Raw genomic sequence first — 26,850 nt, 5'->3', positions numbered from 1 at the left:
ATGCACTGGACTGGTATCTAGAATATATACTCAATTAATCTCAAAACGTGATAAAGCTCTGGGAGTGATTGAATCATGGAATCGTGACCTTAAGGAGAGATGCATAGAATTGGACTGGGGGAATGTATGGAACAATGTGTTTATTTCTTCAAAGAATCCTGCACATCAGTTGATTCATTTTAAGTTTGTTCAGAAATTTTATCTTTCCCCATATAGACGTTTTAAAATGAAACTTACAGATACCCCAGTCTGTACAAAATGTAATTTGAATACGGTTGGCACTTACCTGCACATATTCTGGGATTGCCCAGATGTCTCTAATTTTTGGTCCCAAGTGGCAGTATTTCTTGAAGATATTTTGGAGTTTCCAATTCCTAAACTGCTTACCCTATTTTTATTCAATGATGATTCTTCACTTAGAACTACTACTAATTTGGCTTCTAAGAAAATTATATTTGCAGGTTTAACTGCTGCTAAAAAAACTATAATCCATTCTTGGTTTTCTCCTGGACCCCCTTCAATAAAAGAATGGTTTAACTATTTCAGAGATATTGTTCTTATAGAGAGATCATTGGCTGTCATTCACAAAGCACGTAGCTTCACTTTAGATGCTTGGGATAAAGTTGTTGTTGCACTCTCGAAACCACCTGTTTTTTCTCAAGTTTAGCACGTAATCAAAATGGGTCTTAACAACATCACTGCAACTGTATTTTATTTATATATTTATGTAATTGTGTAATTTTTATTTTATTTATTCTTTTTTTTTTGCAATGTATTTATTGTATTTTTTTTATTTTATTCTTTTGCAATGGATTTATTGTAACCTTTTTTTATTATTATTATTTTGTTTTATTTTTTTATTTATTTATTTTGCAATGTATTTATTTTTATTTACTTATTTTCTTTTTCTAAAGGCTTTGGCAATTGTACAGCTATGGAAAAAATTAAGAGACCACTCCAAGTTCAGAAATCAATGTTAAGTGGTCTCTTAATTTTTTCCATAGCTGTATATAGTTTGAAAAGTGATGTTATTTTATATGCATGAATATACATGTATACTATTTGACATATAACAAACTAAATTATACATTGTATACCAAATAAAAAGTTGGTCACAAAAAAAAAAAAAAAACCTTGAGACGTATAATTCTCTGAATGGAAATGGTTGAATACACTTTCAATCATCAAGTAGATCTCCAATGCTGCATTCACCTTCAGGCAGTGACAGGTTTCAAGCACATACAATCAGGGTTCTAAATTAACTTTTTTTGATCACCAGCCAATGTGGAATCAGATGTGGAATCAGAATTTCCACTAGCCAGATTTTTTTCCAGTGAAAATAAGAGATATCATGAGTGCCACTGAATGCATTTGATCATTTTATTAACATTGTTGGCATGAAAAACACAATATACAATGCATACAACAAAATATGCACAGAAAGTGCAAACATTTCATTTATCTATCACTTGAATCGCATGTCTTCAGAGCTCTTCTTCTTCAGAGGTGCCATCAGAATCTGAGCCACCCTCTGTTGAGTCAGGCCTGCGTGAGCCCAAACTCTCATGGTCCTTTACTGCCTCAACTTTAAAATTATTAGTTCCCACAACGAAATTGCTCGTTTTGTTTTTTTCTTTCGCATACATGCAGCAATCCTGATAAAACATGATGACATTTTCATAATCAAACACAAGCCATTCACGACCCGTCAGCCATTTGGCATAAATTTTCTTTTCGCCGTTTCTTTGTTGATATCCTCATCCCCTGTCTTGTTCCTCTTCTTGAAGCTTCAGTAGATTCGGAGCGTTATGAATCTTTTGAGTCAAATCATGATTCGGATCGCGTGTCAAACCGCCAAACTGCTGAAATCACGTTACTTTGGCACTCCGAACTGCGGATTCGACACACTGATTCATTTATGATCCGAAGCTTCCTGAAGCAGTGTTTTGAAATCGGTCATCACTTTTTTTTTTTTTTTTTGCCGCACCAAAAATATTCTCGTCGCTTTATAATATTAATATTGAACCACTGTACTCACATGAACTGATTTAGATGTGTTTTTAGTACCTTTATGGATCTTGAGAGAGGAAATTTCATTGCTGGCTATGGAGGCCTCACTGAGCCATCGGATTTAAACAAAAATATCTTAATTTGTGTTAGAGAGATTAACAAAGTTCTTACGGGTGTGTAACAGCATGATCGTGAGTAATAAATGACAGAATTTTCATTTTTGGGTGAACTGACCCTTTAACATGACCACAACTTTTGTGAGGAACCCTTTAATAGAGATGATATTTATAGTAAAAAGAATGCCAAATAACAAATCCTCAGGGCCAGACAGGTTACCCTTTGAAGTTTTAAGTCTTTTGGGACTCTTCTTTACGAAGCTTATTGAGAGTGTAATGAAAGGTGAATTGGCAGAATCAATGAAACAAGGCCTCATCTCTCTTATACTCAAGCCTCATAAGGATAACACATTTTTATATAATAAGTGCCCGATCACCCTTTTGAATTCTGATTATAGGTTATTAGCTTCTGTATATGCTGAAAAGCTCAAACCTTGTTTAACAGACATAATATCTAACACTCGATCTGTTTTTTTTTTTTTTAAAGGAAGACATATCTCTAGTAATATTAGATTAATCATAGATTATTCTGAATTTATAAACAAAGATGCCTTAATTTGGTTTATCGACTTCTATAAAGCTTAAATAAAGGCATAAATATTGGAGAGAATCCTTTAATAATTAGTCAGTTAGCAGCTAGTCTTTTTCTTAAAAATGAATCACAAGTCTATGTTGCCATAAGTAATTTTAATCTTTGTATGTACATGATTCAGATCAAGTTTCTGTCGATGGCATTACAGTTAAACGGCGTGTAAAATATCTTGGGGTCGATATTTGCAGATCAGGTTCAGAAAGTCTTCATTACAATTTTCAGCCAAGGTTAGATAAAACTAAGAAAACACTATGCTGGCTGCAGAGAGACAGGAGAGTCCTGCTGACTAAGGCTGAGGGAATATCACGCCTAGTTTACCCTGCTCTTTTCCTATATATTGATATTGATAATAAAACTATTAAATCTATTGACTCTCTGTTCTGTTTTATTTGGAGAAATAAAGTAATGTGTTCAAAGAAAATCCTTGGTAAGAAGTTACAAGGAGGGTAACACTTTAGATTTGGTCTTAACGCTTTAGATTTTCAAACTATCAACTAGACATTCAAAATTAACTGGATTAAGAGTTTTATTTCTAATAATGGGTTACCCTGGATTTGGATCCCTAACCTGATCTTCAAACACTGTGGTGGCTTTAAATTCTTACTATCTTGTAATATTAAGTGCAGAAAATTACCTATCAAACTCTTGAATTTCCACAAACAAGCTCTAGATTCCTGGAAGATGCTTTCAAACATAATCTTTCCCCACACACGTGTATTATGTGGAATAATGAAAATGTAACAAATCTCTTTTTTTAAAAGGAAGGGGTGAATCAAAATATATTTGTATCTGATTTGTTTAGTGCTCAAGGAGACCTTCTCTCTTTTCTGATTTTGTGTCTTTGAAAGGTGCTACAATTTCATTAAGAGACTTTAATAAGGTGAATAAAGTATTCCTGGCAGTTTGATTAAAGATTTGTTTAAGCAATCATATTCCTTCACTTGCAATCAATTGTGTTCATGTATTAGATAAAAAAAAAAAAATGCAATAACTTCTTTATTAGAAATGATTTTTCTTCAATAACCTTCCCTAAAGCACAATCTGAATGGAGTATCTGTTATCTGAACTCTGATTTAATTTGATTAGAAGTAAAATTAAAGAACCCCATTTTAAAATTGCTCTTAGGTATTACCCTTGTAGTTTATTTTTGAGCAGGTTTTCTGATAATGTGTCTTTTTTTATGTTACTTTTGTAATCCTGAACAAGAATCAACTCTACATTTGTATTATCAGTGTCCATTCTCAAAGTCCTTTTGGTCAGAAGTTAACATGTTAGTTTTCTTCTGCTGTAACAAACTGGTACAAATGACTGAATCTATCATTTTCTTGTCTGATTCTCATACTTGAATACACTGTTTTACTACTTTGTCTTCTGTGTAAATTTTATCTTCACAAAGCCAGAATTATCCACTGTAAACCCAATTTTAGTTTTTACTTGCCTACCCAAATTGAAGCTTTTCAATTTGGGTAGGCAAAATCCAGGCGGAAATCCCCAAAATGGTCCAGGAGCTTAAGAGGTTAAGAAAATGTCAAAACATTTCAAATCAAAGGTGTCGGAAATGTTTAACATCCTTGAATTTGTTGTAAAGAACCTTTAAATTTATAATTTAATTTACAATGACGAAATGTAATACTGTGTTGATTTAATTATTATAATCTTTTGTGATGACCATATGCCCCCTATTTTATTTCATTTTTTTATATGTATACTTTATGTACAATTTAGAAAGAAAATTGTGTTTCAATTTAGATGGACACATGAATGAACTCATACAACCTTTTTAACATGTTTGTTTGTATCCTATTTGTCCCTTTTTATTTAAATACAAATATTATCTGGTAAAACAGTTTTCTATGCATTTCTATGCACTTCTGTGATTTTAGACAATGCAGTGTGTGAACAGGACTTTTATTTTGGAGTGGCGACATGACGTCATAAGACTGCGCCGCGCTCCTGCATCTGCTGTGATTCTGCTGAAGAAAGGTTTGTTTTAAGAATTTAAGCTGTTTTAATCGATAGAAACACTTCAATGAATTATATATTTGGTTTTTTTTTTAACAAGTGGTGTGAAATGAGTTAATTTACTATTTAATGTATTTATTTATCTAACTGTAATGAAAGATATTTGTGTGAGTAAACCTCATATCCACTGATGAGAAACCGTAAACCTGCGTCTCATTTCTCTCTATAAATTATAAATCAGTTTATCATGAACACGAGTTCAGTCTCTGGAGAGTCATGATGGAGAAACTGAACTTTTCAACTCCGAGTCAATTGAATCAAACACTTTAATGATTCAGTGAATCACGACACGTGCTGCTCAAACAGTGAATATGAACGAGAACAAGAACAACAAACACTCTGACTGGTCATGTTTTCATCAGTGTAATCATTTAAATATAATCCAAAATTCATTGAATACCAAGTGTAGATCATAAGTGCCTACATATAAAGTGTTTATTATAGTGTTAGTTTTCAGTGTTTTTGTCTAAACCATTAACTCTGTTAATTCTCTTCTTAAAGATGGCGTTCATTAAAGAGGAAGAGAGTGAAGACATAAAGATGGAGTTTATCAAAGATGAGACTGAAGACATGAAGATTGAGTTTATTAAAGATGAGACCGAAGACATGAAGATTGAAGAAACATTCAGAGTGAAACATGAAGATACTGAGGAACAAACAGGTTGGTTTTATTCTCACAGCTGAACTCAGTCATTTGATCATTATTAAAATGTCCAGCTCTACAGATATAGAGAATATTTTGTGCAACATTAAAAACTCAATATCTACTTCTGAATACAGAACAATGGAAAAGTAAACACATTTTAACATATCTGAACATGGCAGTAAATGAACATTAAAGTAATAGTTCACCCAAAAATGAAAATTATCCCATGATTAACTCATCCTCAAGCCTCCTTAGGTGTATATGACATTCTTCTTTCAGACGAATACAATTATTGACCTTATTCTGAATAAGACAATATTATGATTAAGGTGTTTACATGAGTTGCTTTTAGAATATTCCTTTCATGTTCCCGTTTTACATGTTAAAGAACGTAGATCGATTAATGGCAAACGTCATTACTTCCCCACGGCATGCCGTCAAGCTTCGTAAAAATATCTAATTGAGTATGTTTACATGGACAACAATATTAGGCTATTAACACGATTAAGACAATACTCTGATTAAGAAACTACCATGTAAACAGCTATTTTTGATGACCTAAATCTGACTAAAGCCATACTCTAAGTAAACACAAGTCGAATTAAGACAGGTGGAGTATTATAAACTGTACACACCTTAATCACACTATTAACGTCATGTGGGAGTTTCATATGCGGGGCTCTGTATCCATTTTCATAAAATTAAAAATGAAACACCCAAAACTGTTTATGGTACCATAACGAAGACGAACTGTGCGGTGATATGTGAAATTCTGTAGAGGACGTCTGACACACTATATTGCCAAAAGTATTGGGACACCCCTCCAAATAATTGAATTCAGGTGTTGCAATCACTTCCATGGCCACAGGTGTATCAAATCAAGCACCTAAGCATGCAGACTGCTTCTACAAACATTTGTGAAAGAATGGGTCGCACTCAGGAGCTCAGTGAATTCAAGTGTGGTACTGTGATAGGTTGCCACCTGTGCAATAAGTCCATTCGTGAAATTTCCCTACGACTAAATGAAGTTTGGTTACAAAACGCAATAAATCCTTTTTGATTAATTTGAGTAAAATAAAAGTTTTCTTTACCAAGAAAGTGGCAAGGTGAAAACCACCACTTTCTCAGACTCATTTAGAAATTTTTCATATAGTGTATTTACTTGGTGCCATAATGGATATTGAAATGTTGTTATTTATTCATTTTAAACAGTATATAGATACTTTCTGGTAATGCAATGTTTGTGAACACAATTGTGTATGTATGGTTATAAATCTCCAAAAACTATGAATGAGCGCTTGCTTTGGTGTTGCCACCCCTTTGCCACCCTATAAATAATTTTCTAGATTCGCCCCTGTGGATAAATCGCAATATAAGGGGGCGCCAAAAAAAATCTTGCCTAGGGCGCCAAAGAGGCTAGGGCCGGCAATGCATAAATGATTACATTTTGATATCTTGCGTTTCTTCCCCACCACAGAAACCACCACAGGTTTATCAGTGCCGTCAAAAGTATTAATTTTTCTGTTTTTGTTGATTACAAGTACAAAGCAGATAAGGAAAACTAGGATGCCACATCTCATAAGCATTTTTTTAAAGGTGCCCTCGAATGAAAAATTGAATTTATCTTGGCATAGTTAAATAACAAGAGTTCAGTACATGGAAATGACATACAGTGAGTCTCAAACTCCATTGTTTCCTCCTTCTTATATAAATCTCATTTGTTTAAAAGACCTCCGAAAAACAGGCGAATCTCAACATAACACTGACTGTTACGTAACAGTCGGGGTGTACGCCCCAATATTTGCATAATGCCAGCCCACGTTCCCAACATTATCATTATAAAAGGCATTAGACAAGGGCGGGCACCTGGGCAGTAACGTCTGGAGCAGCACAGCTGAATCATCAGACTAGGTAAGCAAGCGAGGACAATAGCGAAAAATGGCAGATGGAGCAATAATAACTGACATGATCCATGATAACATGATATTTTTAGTGATATTTGTAAACTGTCTTTCTAAATGTTTCGTTAGCATGTTGCTAATGTACTGTTAAATGTGGTTAAAGTTACCATCGTTTATTACTGTATTCACGGAGACAAGAGCCGTCTATTTTCATTTTTAAACACTTGCAGTCTGTATAATTCATAAACACATTCTTTATAAATCTCTCCAACAGTGTAGCATTAGCCGTTAGCCACGGAGCACAGCCTCAAACTCATTCAGAATCAGAAGTAAACAATATAACAGTATACAATACTCACATAATCCGACACATGCATGATGAACACTTTATAAAGATCCATTTTGAGGGTTATATTAGCTGTGTGAACTTTGTTTATGCAATGATAGAGTCGAGAGCTCAGGAGGGGGCGGAGAGCACGAGCAATTAAAGGGGCCACAGCATAAATCGGCGCGTTTATAATGATGCCCCAAAATAGGCAGTTGAAAAAATTAATAAAAAAAAAAACTATGGGGTATTTTGAGCTGAAACTTCACAGACACATTCAGGGGACACCTAAGACTTTTTAAAACATGTTCTAGGGGACCTTTAAAGTTGCCAGCCAGTAATGAAGATTTTGTATGAATAGCTGAACATGAAATATGTCAGGAAAAATACTACAGCCTCTGCTTTTAATAAAAGAATCAAAACAAAACAAACATTTTATTCTACCTTTATGCAATTCTACCTTTTTTAAAAGAAACATTTTAAACAAAAAGCTGAGAATTTTTTTTTTTTTTATTATTTATTTTTTATAAAGACCTTGTCTGGATCAGATTCATAGATCACATCCATCAACCCCCCCAAAGCCTGCATTTTCTACTTTCTATCTCTTCATGTGCTCTATATTTCATTCAGTAACATTAAAAAGCTTTGATTTTAGTGTTGGTTAATGATTGATGATTGTGTTAGTTTGCATGTAATTGATTAAAGCTTTTATCACTTATTTGATCTGCAGGTTTTATACTGTTTCAGATGAGCACCCCTACGTATGCCAGTGAAAACAGATTGCTGGAAAATTCTGTCAATAATGGGAAAGCGTGATGTCATAAATGACAGAAAATCTCAAAATGTGTCTTAAATTAAGAAATTAAGGGTGTACTTGCACTAGGTGATCGAAAACTGGCCGTTCACTTTTGACCCCAAGTCTGATTTGTGTGACGTGTGATTGCTCAATACTGTTTCCTGGACCGCTTGAAGAGGCACGGTTGGATTAGGACAGGGGTAGGCAAGTTCGGTCCTAGAGAGCCGCTGTCCTGCAGAGTTTAACTCCAACCCTGAAAAAAACCTTCAGCTGCCTATAGCCTTAGTAATCCTGAAGAGCTTGATAAGCTTGTTCAGGTGTGTTTGATTAAGGTTGGAGCTAAACTCTGCAGGACAGCAGCTCTCTAGGACCGAACTTGCCTACCCCTGGATTAGGTTTAGGCTCGGTACGGATGTAGTGAGATTGCTAACCCTGCCAGAGTACAGAATGGTTACTACTTATGTGTGTGTGCTTGTCTGCCATAATTACAACAACAAATATCTTCTATAACTAATAGAACAATACATTTTCAATGAATTAATTAAACTATGTTTAGGTTTATAATGGGTCCAGTTGTCACTTTATTGATGAACAGGAATAGTAGTTTGCGATTAAAGCTGAAGAAAATACAGAAGAGATACAGAATGTGCAGTCGTGGGTCCCTTTGGACCAGGTTTGAAAGCCACTGGTGTATTGAGTATAAGATCTTTAGACAGGATGGCCAACTAGGGTCCTGGAGGGACACTATTCTGAAGAGCTTAGCTCCATCCCTGATCAAACAAACATGCAAAATTTAAGCCAACCTCAAAATTTAACCCCAAGTCTCTGCAAGACGGTGGTCCTCCAGGACCAAAGCTGCCCATCCCTGATCCATAGGGTAGGGTATAGATCAGGGGTGTCCAACCCTGCTCCTGGAGAGCTTCTGTCCTGCAGACCTCAGTTTCAACCCTGCTCCAACACTCCTGTCTGTAATTTTCAAGCAACTCTGAACACCCTGATTATCTGGTTCAGGTGTGCTTGATTGGGATTGGAGCTGAAATCTTTAGGATTGTAGCTCTCCAGGAGAAGGGCTGGACACCCCTGGTATAGATCGTACATGTTGTTGGTTTTGATGCTTTAAATGTCTAAATTGTTTTATATCTGTTTTTGCCCTAGACCTAATGGCACTGAAAGAGGTGAGTCATGAACTTAATGAAAGGGAAGAAGAGAAAAAACATTATGATAAACATAATGATTTCTTGACTGGGAAAAGGTTAACACAGGCTAAAAATTCTTCTTTACGAAAAAGAGCTACTAAAAGTTATTTCACCTGCCAACAGTGTGGAAAGAGTTTTAAACAACATAGAAACCTTCAAGTCCACTTGAGAGTTCACACTAGAGAGAGTCCCATCACTTGCCAACAGTGTGGAAAGAGTTTCAACCGTGAAGACTACCTTAAAGTCCACTTGAGTATTCATACTGGAGAAAAGCCTTACACCTGTCAACAATGTGGAAAGGGTTTCAGTCAAAAAGCATACCTTATAGTCCACATGAGAATTCACACTTTAGAGAAACCTTTCACTTGCCAACAATGTGGACAGAGTTTCAGTCAAAAATGAGGGTTCACACTGGAGAAAAGCCTTATATCTGCAGTCTGTGTGGGAATGGCTTTGCACGGGAACTAAGCCTTAGGGAACACATGAATATTCACACTGGAGAGAAGCCTTTTACATGTGATCAGTGTAGAAAGAGTTTCAGGCATAAAATGACCCTTTATAACCACATGAAAATTCATACCGAAGAGAAGCCATTCATTTGTGATAAGTGTGGTAAAAGTTTCAGATTTAAAGGTAAACTTAAGAGCCACACGAGGATTCACTTGAAAGAGAGCTCTTTTAGAAGTCGTCACTGTGGAAATAGCAGAGGTGTAAAGAGTACCTAAAACCAATACTTGAATAAAAGTTTAGATACCTTATGTGCCTCATCTCCTAAATCAAACACCTTTGATTCACAACTACCTGCTAATGTACTCGCATTCATGTAAAGTAGCCTTGTTGACAAATTTGGGTGGGTAAAGGCAAACATACAAGATATAGTACCTACAATGCCATATTTATAGCAGGAACTGCTGCAGAAAATGTATTGGAGTAAAAAGTACATTTACTTGTTCAAAAATGTTGACAAGTAGAGAGTAAAAGTTGCTAATATCTTTGATACAAAGTAGCCAAGAAGATACTTAAGTACAGTAACTAATTACATTTACTCAAATACTTGACACTACTGGGAAATAGTTTCACAGACAGGAAAACTATGAGAATCATGTAATAATTCACAGAGAGTTCCCATGTCTTCAGTGTGAGGAAAGCATCCCATATCAGAAAGACCTGTGCCTCTTAAGAATAGTCTTAAGCTTTAACTTAAGTGTCAAATAATTCTTAGTAAAAAGTAGGACTAGGAGTAAGAGACTAAAGAAAGATAAAGAAGATAAAAACAAATTTCAGTAAAGTCTAAAATTAATTTTTAAGTGCTGACTGAGGTGGTACTTTGTGTGTGGTGAACTAAGGACTAAAAATGATGTCAACTGTAACGGCCGATAAATCAGACACAATTATTTGTCATCTAACAAATAATCTTTAAAAGGACCAACCTAAGCAAGGGCCTCCGTAACCATGGATACCAACTGATAAGGTGGTTTATTGTCCTCCCAGTCATCTGGAAAAGCAGAGGCTTTAGGAAAAACCCATAGCCCTTAAAACCTATATCAGGTTTGGGGTTTATGAGTTTGTATTTTGAAGATTTAAATGCTTGTGTATATGATATGTTTATACCTATGCAACATATTAGAATGACAAGAATCTTTAATAGTTTGTTCTTCAATAACCCAGCCAAATATATAGTCAAACACCCTGCTACAGACACAATTTTTTTCTAAAAAAAAATCCACAGAGGATTTTCCCACTTGGAAATTCTACCTTTCTCATTGGTCAAGTCAACCCTAAGAGGTGTGACTTCTCCCAGACCTTAAAAGCTCCCACCCAGTTCTTTCCCGCTCTCTTGCTTCTGACTGATTCTCTGTAGCTCCTGGTCGCCAGGTGGCCTCGACCTGCCCCAGCCATGTGCTTTCCTAGAAGAGAGAGAACTCTTCCCCAAGACAAAGGCAAGCCCAGACTGCAAGTTTACTACTATTTCTACCTTCAACGCAGAAGAAATCCATTGCAACTTCAGCACCATCGGACCAAACTCTTTAAAAATCTGATTTTCACTACAGGGGATTTTTATGTTAAAGGTACAATATGTAAGATATTCGCAGTAAAATATCCGAAAACCACTAGGCTAGTGTTATATACTTTGTCCAGCTGATAACTAACAATATCTCTAATGTTTTCAACTACTTGTATATCATGAGAAAATGGCCATTCTTAACAGTGACACGGGACAGTGCAGTCGCCTGTCAATGACTCCAGTTACCCTTTGTTACCGCCTTTACTGACGTAGAAACCACATGACAACAGTGTCGTGGACAAATGCGGAAGTAGTGTCTAGCGTCCAGCAAACCACTAGCTTGCTTCAAGCAGTTCCTTATTTACTTCTTGCACGTTTTATGGTGGATTGTGTTACTTATTTATGGAACATAATTACTGTTTACCATCTGCCGCTGGTTCTGTCGACAAGGACAGCTTCTGTAAACCTCACACTCATGACCGGAAAAGCGGAAGCGGCGCCGGCGACTGTGTCATAATAAAAGTCCCGCTGCTCGTGAGGCGTGTGTTGCACAATCACTTCAGCGGCCTCGTTCAGCTCCACAACACTCGCTCCTGCTCTGCTTCATACTACAGTAACGTTAATAATCGCATCCATTGACATTTTTTCTTCCCAAGTCCTATTGCACTGTCTGTTGAGGTGGAGACCACATGTCCCAAGATTCCACACTCAAACTTGCCGTCATCAAGCTACGCCTTTGTTTTGAATAGGCCTCTAGCGACCTCTAGCGGATAAAAATATCACATACTGCACCTTTAACTAATGTTTATATGTCTATGTGGTGTTTTTAATATGCTTTAAGACTAACCATTCGCGAATTCATGAGTCAGCACCATTGCTAATGATTTACGGTTTAAAACTGCAGTGGAAAAAAAAAAGTCGCAAACCTGCGGTTTGAAATCAAAGGAAAGCGTACATTACATTGCCTGAATCATTCCTTGCTCTCTATACAGTGCACTACTTGCCATTCACCATGTAGAAACTAGTAAATATGTGAAGAAATGTACCAATTTCAGCTGCAGCTTTAGCGTCTGTAAGGGGCTGTTTACACAGATTTTTCTATGTAAACACGCTTGATGGACGTGCATTACCATTACGCTCACGTCTTTTGCAGCACCTCGTACATAAGCGTAGGGCTGGATGATTATGGCCTAAAATCAAAACCTCAATTTAACTTTTTACCTTGATTGCGATTAATGAACGATTTTTTTTTTTGTTGTTGTTTTTTTTTTGTCCCCATAGTTCACCGACAAGGTTTGTACTGTAAATGTGACTGTTAAAGGTAGGATATTTTTTCCTATTGAAAGAGTGCTCTGACATAACAGCTTACTTTCAGCAGTTATTTTATCTATGGTTTGTAACATTTCTTACAGATTTCTGCTTGTCGTAAATCAGATACAGATAAATTAGCACATTACCAGTACATAATGAGAGTGATTGCATGTGTGAATTAGTCATACCGTCTCTCAGTTAATTGTGTAGATGTGGGTTGTAAATAGTTACTTCAAAAGCAGAAAAATATATGCTATAAGTTTTGAGTTTCTAAGGTACTTTAGTTGTCAGTGCTGTCATGTTATTTATAACTAGTTTCTGCCTTCCTCTCTGTGCGTGCGATCTTCACGTTTTGTGCAGCTACTGTTTGTATGAGTCTTCGTGCCACAATGCAGCTGCGTGAGCATGGTAGCTTGATATAATAATACACATCCGATCGATATAATAATCGTATAATTCTCAACTGAACCCGCGTGAAGGCTGTAATCTAGCCAGAGCAATCCCTTTCAGAGGATGCTAGGTCTCATGAGCTCAGCATCACCAGCCCTGCAGTTGCGTCTGCTTCATATGTGCCCACTGCAGTTCTGGCCTCGAGTCCCGCCCTTAGCCTGGCAGCTGAGAGCAGCACACATTCAGGGTGTATTGAACACAAGGGTGGACATGCTGTCCTGGAGCAACCTTCCCACAAAGGAATGGTCGCTTCACCCCCTTAGAGTCCAGGGAATTGGGGATGTCTCCGGAAGGGCAGAGGTCGACAACTATCATTGCCCAACTTATTTTTCAAAGACCAGGGATGTGCTGGCCCACGTTTGGCCTAGCCAAAGACAATGCTATTTTTAAAAAATGTATAAAAACATAATTAAGTGCATGCGTTTCTGTGATTCATTTGGCAAAAAGGTTTTGTTGACTATGCATTTTATGATCCAAGACATGTGCAACTCTGGCGTTGTTTATCTTTTTTTTATACTTCTTGTTAGCAGCTTTTTCAGCGTCAGGCCAAACCATTGTCTTTGTTTTCCCGTTACATTCCGTGCCGATCCGAGCCGTCCCGTACGAATATGGTTTTGTTTTCCTCTGTAGGGCTGATAACGGTGCTCTTCAGTCGTTGCCTTAGTAACACAAGATTTTACACACGATATACTATGTAAATAGTGACCACGTTATGTAGGATGATCAGTTATTTCTTTTAATTGTATGATTAATTTGTGTTCATGTTAAATATCATGTTTAGCAAGCTAGGGAGAAACTGGCAGCAATGGTTCTTTTGTAGTTACTATGGTTTTACTACAAAAACTATACTTAAACTATGGTTACTGTAGTAAAACCATAGTTTTACTATAAAAATCATGGTTACTACAAAAAACATGGTTGAGTTTCATAAGGGTGAGCGTTTGTAAGGATACTGATTGTTAGAAGGCAGCTGTCTGACTCTGAGATGAAGAACAGGAACGGTGTGTGTAACATTAGCAATACATTATTAGCTGTTTGATAATTAGCAAAAGACTAATTATATTAATTCATATTAATGAATGACAGAACCATCACAAGGGCTGTGCGAAGTGTGCGAGCGCATAGGGGCTCGCGCCAAAGTAAAGTTACAGCTTACGTGAAGTAAAGCCAATAAAGTTCACGTTTTTGTCCTACGAAATACTTTAATACCATAAAACATAGCTAAATCAGTATTGCTCTGAGCGTGTGACCGTGATTCATGTGCATATTCAGTCAGTGTGGAATCACACGTCAAGTTCAGAGAGAGATATTCAGTCTATTATAAATTCGAGAGCAGTCCAAATGTTTTGCAAAGGTGTTTTACCAGTTCATAATTTAAAACAATTTAAGCATCAGAACATATGAGCAGTTCAGTTGCAGAGCTGTTAAACTGAATATATGAAGCGAAGCAAGCTTTTTTCTTGAATATCCACAACACAAACAACAAATTGCTCGTCACTATAGCAACAGTAGACTGGCGTGAGCGAGTGGAGGTGGGGCTAATTTGCATATTCATTGATTCGTGTATATGAAATGAGGCAAAGGTGTAGAGTTGCATTCAAGCTATTTTAAGGCATGAAGACATTTTTGTTCACTTGAATTTTTTTTAAATATGTCATTTTGGTGATCAAAGATGAGTTTTAAGGGAAAAAATAATTGACTACAAGGGGACTTTAAAACTTTGTTTTTATTTGGTAATTTTTTTATCTTTACACTGAGTGTATTCTGATACATTATGGTTTGGTCTGTTCAAATAAAAATAACATTTAACATTAGTTTCTTCTTCTCTCACTGTGATGGAGTGTGATCGGAGGAGGCCTGATATGAAACGTCAAAAACACTCCTGGGGTGTTTACATTCATAATGTCAAAGTTCATGAATTAAGCTCATATTATTCTCCAGATAACAGGTACAAATTAAATATTACAAAAATATGCAAACATCATAGGTCATATATATTGTCAGTCACTGTGTCTTTTTATCATTCAGCTTTAAAGGGATAGTTCACCCAAAAATGAAAATGTGATGTTTATCTGCTTACCCCCAGCGCATCCAAGATGTAGGTGACTTTTTTTCTTCAGTAAAATACAAAAGATTTTTAACTGCAACCGCTGCCGTCTGTCATTCAAATAATGCCAGTGGATGGGAAATTTATCTATAAGAGTAAATAAAACTTGCTTAGACAAATCCAAATTAAACCCTGTGGCTTGTGACGACACATTGATGTCCTAAGACACGAAACGATCGGCTGATCGGTTTTTGATCTGAACCGAACAGTATTTATATAATTTTTTACCTCTAATACACGACTATGTCCAACTCCGTTCAGCATCGGTTAGTGATGTCTGATCGCGCTCTGACAACGGAAGTGATGTCTCGCGCATATACTTCAATGAGTGTCAGACATCACTGCCGCTGTCAGAGCGCGATCAGACCGCGCTAAAGGAGTGCCGAACACAGTTGGACATAGTGGTGTTTTAGAGGTAAAAAATGATATAAATACTGTTCGGTTTCTCACACAAAACGATTGTTTCGTGTCTTAGGACATCAATGTGTCGTCACGAGCCGCAGGGTTTAATTTGGACTTGTCTATGCATGTTTTATTTACTCTTATAGTAGACGTTCCCATCCACTAGCATTATTTGACTGACAGACGGCAACGGTTGCAGTTAAAAATCTTCATTTGCGTTCGACTGAAGAAAAAGTCACCTACATCTTGGATGCCCTGGGGGTAAGCAGATAAACGTCACATTTTCATTTTTCAGGTAGGGTCAGGATAGTCAGATCTGCCTCAATCATAAAGTTCTCACCCGCCTCAGCTGAAGATCTTCAGGAATAATGGAGAAGACTCTCTTGTGCTTCTTCTGTTCAGAGGCTCAGTTTAAGTAAAGCTCTCTGTCATTGGTTGTTGATGCATCACATGATCATCCAGACTGGATGCTGACAGTAGTGGGAGGTTTAACATTACAGAGAGTAGCTCATGATGGCAGCTGTTATTAGTCCAGCTTGTGAAAGAAAAAGAGAAAAGTTTTCAGAAATATGAACCAGAATGGGAGTCTGTGGAGTAAAAGGCTTCCTCAGATGCTAAACTGCATTAAGTGTAGAAGGATAAATGATCGAGGGACACGTAACAACATCTCCAATATTGCTGGATAAAGCTAGATTATACAGTTTAAGATGATTTAAGTTTTAAATGCTTCGTTCCAATAAAATAAGTATTTTTATTGTTACAACCGCCTCATGTGAGGCTCATTTGAGAGTGCGCATACACACACACACACACACACACACACACACACACATCTCATTTACATTTAGTTTACACTTTAATTCATCCTCTCTAATCTACATGTAGCCTATACTGGTGATTATACTGGATTTAATACAGATCACTGCTTTGATATCTTAAATACGAGATGATTCTGTATTATGACGACAACCCTACTTTGTGCTGCTCCTTATTTTTAATGGTTTTGTGATCATTGTCTTTTCTGATCTAATTTCACTACTGCAACCAATGTACTTATTATCAAACTTTCAGTTCATATATATTATATTGTTGTAGTTATTTAGCAGCAGTGGTTGATATATATAAGTGTCATTAGTGTGTTTTTGTATTATTGGTGTTTTATCCATGTCATGTTGTGAGAAATAACAGTATTGTCTTTCAGTAGAGCAGTTTATAGGCCTCCAATAATGTGTTTCTATCAGCAAACACTCAGAATGAAGTGATATGATCTGCTAATGATCTGAATGTCTTGTTGAATGAGTGTTGATAGTCTGAGGATCATCAATATTAACCGAGAAACTGCTGAAAACACTTTATTTCATGTCAATAGTTCCTGTTTTCACCTCATTTATTATGCTGATGTCTTCAGATCTGCTGTAAATTGACACTTAAAGCTCATTTCATTGCTGTCAACAGACTGAGGGGATTTGTGGACCTCAAATATGAACAATTATTTTTGTCTTTATGCTTTTAACTGTTTTTCTTACAGTTCTTTACTACTTTCCTAGATATCTGTCAATATTTTAATCGAGAAACAGAATCAAGTTCTGAATTAGCATCAGTTGCTTTATGATAGACCAATATAAATTCTGAATGCACTTAGTTAAGGTTAAGTTTATTATAATAATGGTTTATAAATTTCAGCCTATATGCACCTGTTGAGTACTACAGCCAAATATTGGCTATTGATATTGCTGTTTTTATACCATCATATGTCACCCATATTACCACAGTTTTAGGTTTTGGCTGCCTGAACTTGCTGGAATGATTTTTTTTACTTAAGTAAAGTAATATTACATAAAAATATACCTCAGTCAGGTATACATTTCTTATGCTTAGATTTAAGCTTTGAGCAATTAAAGTTATGTATTTATTTTTAAATTGTCTTCTAATTGTGTAATTGGCATGATACATTTTTACCTGTCAAATAAAATGTTATGCTTGATTCATTCTGGACTGTGCATAAAATTGATCTGAATATTTTAAAGCAGTTGTCTATCACAGCAAGTTTCAATTTTATGACCTTTAACTTCATATTTATTTCTTTTAAATTATTTTGATGTACTGAAAGTGAAATTACTTTTTTGCTTCTTTCATTTCAGAGCTGATGGAAATGAAGGAGGAGAGTGAAGAACTGAGTGAAGTGGAGGAGGAACATCATGACAAACCTGGAGAAAAATATTTGAGTCACTCAAAGACTAAAAATATTTTTTTAAAGAAAAGAAGAGCCAAGAAATCTACAACCTGCACTCGGTGTGGAAAGAGTTTCTCAAAAAAACAATATCTTGAGGTTCATATGAGAGTTCATACAGGAGAGAAGCCGTTCACATGTGATCAGTGCGGGACGAGCTTCACACAAAAAGGACATCTTAAGGATCACATGAAAGTTCACACTGGAGAGAAGCCACACACATGTGATCAATGTGGGAAGAGTTTCACACAAAAAGGACATCTTAAGGAACACATGAAAGTTCACACTGGAAAGAAGCCACACACATGTGATCAGTGTGGAAAGAGTTTCACGCGATCATCAAGCCTTAAAGCACACATGACGATCCACACCGGAGAGAGACCGTTCACATGTAATCAATGTGACAAAACATTTCTTAGGGAATCAGCCTTCAAGAAACACCTTCAAGTTCATACAAAGGAGAAGCCACATTCATGTTCTGTGTGTGGAAAGAGTTTTTCACAGCTGTCATATTTAAATGAACATCAGAAAACACATACTGGTGTGAGAGAGTACATGTGCTTTGAGTGTGAGAAGACTTTTACTACAGCAAATAGTTTAAAACTGCACCAGAGAATTCACACTGGAGAAAAACCTTACAAGTGTTCACACTGTGACAAGAGATTCAATCAGCTAACAAATCTGAAAACGCATGAGAGGATCCACACTGGAGAAAAACCTTACAAGTGTTCACACTGTGACAACAGATTCAGTCAGTCAGCAAATCTGAAAACACATGAGAGCATCCACACTGGAGAGAAACCTTACAAGTGTTCACAGTGTGACAAGAGATTCAGTCAGATAGCACATCTGAAAACACATGAAAGGATCCACAGCAGAGAGAAGCCACACACGTGTGATCAGTGTGGAAAGAGTTTCTCTTTTAAAAATCACCTGAAGATACACATGAAGATACATGCAGTGAAGGGCCACATCACCACAGTCTGAAATCATGACAAGTAATCATCTTTATGCTGAGAAAAAATGTCTTTCTAAGTTAGACACAGCCAAATCTCTCCTCTCCACATATAGTTGGCGCTGTTGCTCTATGGCTACTGTTGAATTATCCAGGTTGTGGATGAGGAGAGAGGAGAGAAGTAGTTCATCTTATGTGCTGAGAAAAATGTCTCTTCTGTGTAAGGTAGACAAATCTCTCCTCTCTACCTATGTTGCGATGTTGCCATGACAGCAGTCCAGCGCTGGTCCTGTGCTTTCTCCGTACAGCTTTTCTCATTGTTCAGCAGCTGTCTGAGACTTTTGAAGCCTTTGATTGTAGTTTGAGCTTCGGTCTCTAGCTGGTCTGTGAGGCTTTGAGCACATGTCCACTTCTTGTGGGACTCTGTGATCTGTGTGAGGTTGTTTACCTTCCGTTTAAGATCCATGAGGCGGGCTAAGGAGATGATAACTTTGGTCACTCTGTGTGGATGTAACTCTGGCTTGGGTCATGTATCATTGGTCCTTGTCTCTCATTATCCAGTTGTGTTTGGCTCTGGTCCAGTAGGTTGTCAGCAGGTCTGGGTGGAACGGTGTTCCTTGCACTGGCTAATCAGTCCTTTACATCTCCTACCTGGGAAGATAAGCTGAGCATGTGCAACATTTTGGCACACTTGTTGTTGAGAGTAAGGTTAAGAGACCAGTGCATGACCCTAAAGTGTTCATAGCTAAAGGTTTAATGGGTCAGCTATGGATATAAACTACAGTTTGATGTTTGTTATTGAAGTGCATATTCTATGATTACTATCTTAGCTGTGGATGCTAGGATGCTAAGATTTGTGTGGTTCTAAGAATGCTTCTGAAAGGTGTAAGCTGAGATTTAATGGTCATATTATTTGACAGAATCTCCTGATGGCTCACAACAGGCTACCTCTCCATAGAGGAGAAGAAGAGGGGAAAAAATAACAGCTTTATTTATTTTTTTTGTTCATCACTGATTCTAAGGACTATAGTTATGCCTTAGGAATTACTGAGATTACTTGTGTAGCAGGGTAATAGAACTTAATGCACTTGTTAAGAATAAACAGAATCACTGGTTCCTTTTAGGCTCTATGGGGAAACAGAAACAGACTAGAATGAGTTGTGCATAGAGTTAATGTCACATCCTGTGCCTGCTGTTTAATTCTCCCACTCCTACTCCCCACCAGATGTCACAGGTTCACCATTGTCACCTTTTCATGGCACACACAGTCACACATCACTCTGGACTACATTTCCCACAAATCCCCATCTAAGAACCAATCACACACTCATACCTGTTTCCCATCAGTAACACTTTATAAGCTGCACCCAAACACACATTGCTGAGTATTGTTTATCCCTGTATCCCACCTTGTCTCTGTGTTTCCTTGCCTTGCCTTTGTTTTTGACCCTGTACTGTTTTTCTTGTTTTATGATCATTTGCTGCCTACCTTGACCATTGCCTGTGTTTTAGATTACTCTTTTGCCTTGCCCTCTTGTATCTGCTTGCTGGTGTTTGACTTCTGCCTGTACGACTCTCATTTAATAAAAGCTTGCATTTAGATCTACCACCCTGTCATCTCACTTCCAAACATTACAGAATACTCAGCCATCACCAAGATCCAGCGGCTTGTTGAGTGTTCATGGACTATGCTTTTGTAAGGGTGGAACTCCTACAGCGGTTCAGACTGTAAGGTTTGCTGAGCGACTAAAGAAACTTTATCAGCAAGATGTTAGAAAACTGTACATTTCTTGTCTTTTTCCACCCACTGCAACTTATACCAACGACGGAAATAAGTGCAGTTATAATATCAAAATAAGTGGGAGAGCGTTGCTATAGTGTGACAATATTGTATTGCAATAGGGAGCACATTAATGTTACTAAATCACAACTAGTTAGCACCTCATTTGTAAGTGTAAGGGTTTAATGACAATATCTGATTATGGTTACACTTAAAATAATCACAAAATAGATGTATGAGATGATAAAATCATATATCATTAATCGTACACAGCATGTATGAAAAAAAGTTACCAGAGAGAGGGCAAGAGAGTGCCCAAGAAAAAGCCAAGAATCAAAGAAAGAGCAGAGCATAAAAAAGAGACAGAGCAACCGTTACAATCTTCTTTTATCCCTTCCTTGACCATGTGACCAAAACTCAAATGTGAGACATTCAAACTGACCAATCAGAAGATTAAAACTTCCCCCACTGTACTAAAGGTGTGACCATTTGTTGACACACATCTTGGCCTACAGGGCTTGATCACTGTCAGCACTTTTGTGCCTTCCAAATGGCCCTTGTAGCAAGAGAGAGGGGGTTGAAACAGTAAAGCAAATGTCTTTGTTCATTTTAAAATATCTTTAGATATTTTCAATTCTTACACTTTAATACTGTGTGGTTCACCGTTTACTGTGGAGGAAGCTCCGGCAGCAGCCGAGCTTGTACCATCGCAGTTTTCCATGCTCTCCAGTCTAATTATTGCAACCCCAAAACTCTCTGTACTCCCAAATCCAATAACTCTATCGACAGTTCCTAATCAAATAATGGTGGCCGCATCGGATTCCGTTTCTGTATTTAAGACCATTCCAGAGCCTCATTACATCTCAGCAGATATCCTAGAGCCTTGTCACGTCTCAGCAGCCATGCTAGAGCCTCATTACATTTCATCAGACCTTCCAGAGCCTCATCAAATCTTCCAGAGCCTCGTCTCGTCTCATCAGATCTTCCAGAACCTCGTCTCATCAAACCTTCCAGAGCCTTGTCTCATCTTATCAGATCTTCAAGATCCTCGTCTCGTCTCATCAGATCTACCAGAGCCTCGTCTCATCCCATCAGATCTTCCAGAGCCTCGTCTCGTCTCAACAGATCTTCGAGATCCTCGTCTCGGAAGACCTTCCAGAACCTCTCCACGCCAAGTCAAGTCACAGTTGATCTTCGTGAGCCAAGTCAAGTCACAGCTGATCTCCCAGAGCCTCGCCACGTCTCAGCAGATCTCCAAAAGCCACGTCACGTCTCTGGTCTTCCAGAGCCACGTCACGTCTCTGCTGATCATCCAGAGTCTCATCCCGTCATGGCCATCAAGCCAGCGTCTACAGACAAGATGGCCGCTCCGCCAGTGTGTACGGACAAGATTGCCAGTCCGCCAGTGTCTAAGGACAAGATTGCCGCTCCGCCAGTGTCTAAGGACAAGATGGCCGCCCCGCCAGTGTCTACGGACAAGATGGCTGCCCCGCCAGTGTCTACAGACTCCGCTCCAGTGCCCGAGTTGTGTCCAGACTCAGCTCCAATCGCGGAGTTGTCTCCAGACTCAGCTCCAGTCGCCGAGTCATCTCCAGCCTCCGTTCCAGTGCCTGAGTCGTCTCCAGCCTCCGCTGCAGTGCCCGTATCCTGCGCCTGCTGTTTCCTTCTCCCCACCAGAGGTCACCGGTTCACCATTGTCACCTTTAATGGCACACACAGTCACACATCACTCTGAACTACATTTGTGTAGCAATAATACATACACGGTAACTACTTTGTTCCTACAGACAAATGTGGGTAATGACAGGCACTTATTTATTGCAACTTGTAAGACATTTAACTTACTAATGGTATGTACACAGTTACTTTTTAGTACTTACAGGCACTTATTGTCATGTTCACTAGTGAGAGTGCCCTATCAGCCACTAGAGGGCACTCCATCCCGGACTCTTGTTTTCACCCCTTGGACTTCATTACCCATAACACACTTCCCGGACTCATTATCCCATGTCATTACACCAAGCTGTTTTGTGTTTCCTCATTAGTGTCTGTCTATTTATACTCAGTTGTTTCTGTCCTTGGTTGTTGGTTCGTTAATTTGTGTTACGTGCACCTTGTACTTCTGGCTTTCTGTTTTATGGACTGTTACTGTGGAGTTTGACCCTTACCTGTGTTTTGGATGACGATTTTGGATGACCCTACAATAAATATGCTGCACTTGGATCTTGTCTGTTCATCTCTGTGATTTTACCGTGACACTTATGTGTGGTAATTAGTAAGACAATTTACTGAACTTACTAATTGTATTTACACGGTAACTATGTAGTACTTGTCCTTGTAGCTAAGGTTTGCTTGTTTACTGATGCAGTATGTTTTGATTTTATTCTTTAACAGCAGGTTTACTCAAAAAAAATAATATTGAGTTCATGTTATTATATCCTGTATGCAGCAGCAGTGTCTTGAAGCAGACAGCCAAGGACACCTTTAGGATGTAGTTTCCACCTCCAGTAATGCCACTCAATAAAGGCAAGTTGATATCTCAATGTCTTTATAGTCGTGTTACCCCTGTAATTGTATATTTAACTTTTGTAGGTTCTCCATGCATGTTCTGTATGTTGCATATGACCTCCCATTTGTGGATGCACAAAGAAACGACTGATTGACCTGATAATGAAAAAAGCCATGCTGAGTAAGTCTTTTATAAGCTCGCCAGTCATCACTGAGCAGGCACGTGAACAAGTAGGGCTCAACCTGTGCAGAGCACATGCCCCCACCCACCCCACCCCCACCAAGACCTGCATGAATCTTTTAATTGCTGAACAATCCTGTTCTCCAATCTCTGCCATTTGGGGATCATTGACTGTAGGGATAGATCAAAAGGACTCTGTCTCACTTTGTTGACCATAAGGAATAAATGGATCAACAAACCCCAAGGTACAAGGCGTAAATTCCCCCTGTTATCAGGAAACTCGGATTCGTGACTACCTGTTCACGTGCCTGCTCAGTGAACATACATTCTAATCTCACACACATACATTCTACTCTCACATACATACATTCTACTCTCACATACATACATTCTACTCTCACATATATACATTCTACTCTCACACACATACATTCTACTCTCACATATATACATTCTACTCTCACACACATACATTCTTCTCTCACACACATACATTCTTCTCACACACACATACATTCTTCTCTCACACACATACATTCTACTCTCACACACATACATTCTACTCTCACATATATACATTCTACTCTCACACACATATATATTCTACTCTCACATACATGCATTCTCCTTTCACATACATATAACGTTACATATTCTACTCTCACACATGCATGTCTGAAGAAAATATATGTGTGTGTGAGAGTAGAATGTATGTGTGTGAGAGAGAGTATGATGGAAACAGAAGGCAGGTCAGGCACGATCATCACGTGACATTCAGCTTCTCAGCGCTGCCCCGCCCCGCCGACTTGATGCATTTTGTCTATGAAATACAGGTTTGTGTATGTTTTATTTCCTCTATAAAATCATTGCTGTGCTGTAAATCATTTTATTTAATGCAAAGCAAACTACAGGGATGCGATGTCAGTTAACGAGTGTCGCATATCCGTCTTTCGGATGAAGGAAACACTTGATGCCTTGCCTAAAATTATCAATTTATTCCCAAAGATACTGAATATGAATACTTTGGATATTGAAATATGTTCTCAGAACTCTGCACTGATTGTTTATGGCCAGGTTATGGAAGCAGCCAAAGCATCTTTGAGCTACGAGTGAGACGGAGGGCGGTGGTCTGAAATGAGTTCCGCCGCCGAACGCGAGCCCATCTCCGGCAGGAGAAGCAGCATCGTTACGGTGGAAACGGGACGCGACTTTTGATTACACATGAATAACTTTTAGACCTAAATGTATAATTTTTACTTCTAATACTTCTAATGTTTGTTAAATATATTTTTAGGCATGGTACAAACTATATAAAATAAGCTGTATTAAGAACTGTATCGAAAATAAAGCTGTCATAAACCAGTGGTTGTGTGTGACCGCAGTATTTTACACATGTTTAGATCAGTGATTCCCAACCGGGGGTACGAAAAAGATTTATATTTTGCTTGGTTTGTTCATTCCTGTCGCTGGGACATTCTAAAACACATAACATGTACAGAAAAGCAGATGAGCCTAGAATATAAACGCAACACGTTTAATTACATGTTAAGCATTTTCCTCCCATAAAGAAAACGCTTAACAAGGATTAGACAGTGACATTAAAAAGACCAAACTTAGTCAACACTATACTAATAAAGAATACTATATAGAATAATTGTTTTGTGCAGAATTTGATCTTTGATCACTCAGTATACATTAAGCGACGTTAAGCTTTTTCTTTGTTATGGTTTTCTATGGGAGGAAAACGTGTAATTAAACGAATTGCGATTATATTCTGGGCTCATCTGCTTTGCTGTACATGTATGGTATATTAGTATGATGTTTACTTGGTTTGGTCATTTAATTTCACTGTCTTATTACAATAAGCCATGTTCTATGGGAGGAAAATTCAAATTCTGGGATCAACTGCTTTTCTGTAGTAGACTTTATTAGTATGATTTTTAGTACTAAGTTTGGTCTGTTAATATCACTTAGTACATTGAGTGTTTAATGTCCCCTGTCGCTTAAGTGTAATAGACTTGCTGAGTGCATTCAGTCGCCCCAGCTTCACCCCAACCTGGCGTGTTAATCGCTGCTAAAATGTCTATTTACAGTATTGTAGTATTGTAGCCAAGCACATGCTTTACTGTTGAAAATAATGGCCAATCAAAATTGTTAAACTCAGCTCAATATCCCTCAAAACATTGAATAAGTTTCTTTTTAGTCCTATGCTCACAAATCCTCTCATAAAAAGCGTAGTAGACACATTGTAATTTAAAGATTTGAAAGACTTTGACTTTTCCTACTTTAGTGCATAAAGTGCTTAACTTTATAAGCCAATAAGTGCTTATCTACCGCCATCTACTGGTTATAGTGATAGCCTATTTTTCGTGTCTTTATTTTTAAATAAAAGTGTTTGTTTTCAATCAAATGTTGGATTTCCTACATCTAGAAACTTTCAGTTTTACAAATGGGGACAATCTCTGAAGGATGAATACATTTTTTTTTTTTTTGGTCATCATATTCAAAATAACATTTGAAGTGCTGGTATGTCCAATTACATTTACAATTACATTGTGATTCTTATTTAAAATTTCCCAATATCTTCAAGTCTGAATTGTAATCAATAAAACTGGTTCATTGGTAAATTAGGTAGTTGTTACAATTGCATTAAAATATCAATGGCGCATTTTTGTTTAGTGTTGATAAAGGGGTACTTGAGCCTTATTGATGGAGTTGTGGGGTACTTGAGGCTAAAAAGGTTGGGAACCACTGGTTTAGATAATTTAATCTCTAAGTACTAAATAAACTATATAATTGAAAATAATAATTAATAAAACCAACCCTTTATGCTGGGTAGAATTAGCCCAACCTGTGTTCTGTCCTATGTTTACCCAGCTCTAGGGCAAAAAACAGCCCAAAATTTACACATGAAAATGTGAAAGGAGAATGTAAGTGTGTAAGAGAGTAGAAATGTATGTATGTGAAAGAAGAATATATGTGAGAGTAGAAATGTATGTGTGTGAACGGAGAATATATGTATGTGAGAGTAGAAATGTATGTGTGTGAGAGTAGAAATGTATGTATGTGAGAGTAGAAATGTATGTGTGTGAAAGGAGAATGTATGTGTGTGAAAGGAGAATGTATGTGTGTGAGAGTAGAAATGTATGTATGTGAGAGTAAAATGTATGTGTGTGAAAGGAGAATGTATGTATGTAATAGTGCCAGAATGAATTATGGCTTGTATGGCCCCTCATAAAAAGAGGTTATAATAAATTATGTAAAATTGTGTGTCTAGCAGTACAGTCTCATTTACAAAATGTAAATGTGGCTAAGTT

At 37.5% G+C, this 26,850-nt stretch overlaps 2 protein-coding genes across 2 annotated transcripts in view; one reads left to right on the top strand and one right to left on the bottom strand.

Annotated features, from left to right (window-relative positions):
• LOC137005681 (uncharacterized) overlaps positions 1-26,850 on the bottom strand; it is a 1,355,627-nt gene that overhangs the window by 846,213 nt on the left and 482,564 nt on the right. The window lies entirely within an intron of this gene.
• On the top strand, positions 5,296-19,096 carry LOC137014470 (zinc finger protein 235-like). Its single transcript, XM_067378793.1, has 2 exons — positions 5,296-5,401; positions 18,021-19,096. Exons 1-2 carry the CDS (start codon positions 5,311-5,313, stop codon positions 19,094-19,096), a joined length of 1,167 nt encoding a protein of 388 aa, XP_067234894.1. The 5' UTR covers positions 5,296-5,310.

This window comes from Chanodichthys erythropterus, chromosome 3 (assembly GCF_024489055.1).
Source record: "Chanodichthys erythropterus isolate Z2021 chromosome 3, ASM2448905v1, whole genome shotgun sequence".
Taxonomy (NCBI): Eukaryota; Metazoa; Chordata; class Actinopteri; order Cypriniformes; family Xenocyprididae; genus Chanodichthys; species Chanodichthys erythropterus.
Note: the sequence above shows the minus strand (reverse complement) of the source record. Positions and strands in the feature narration are given on the sequence as shown.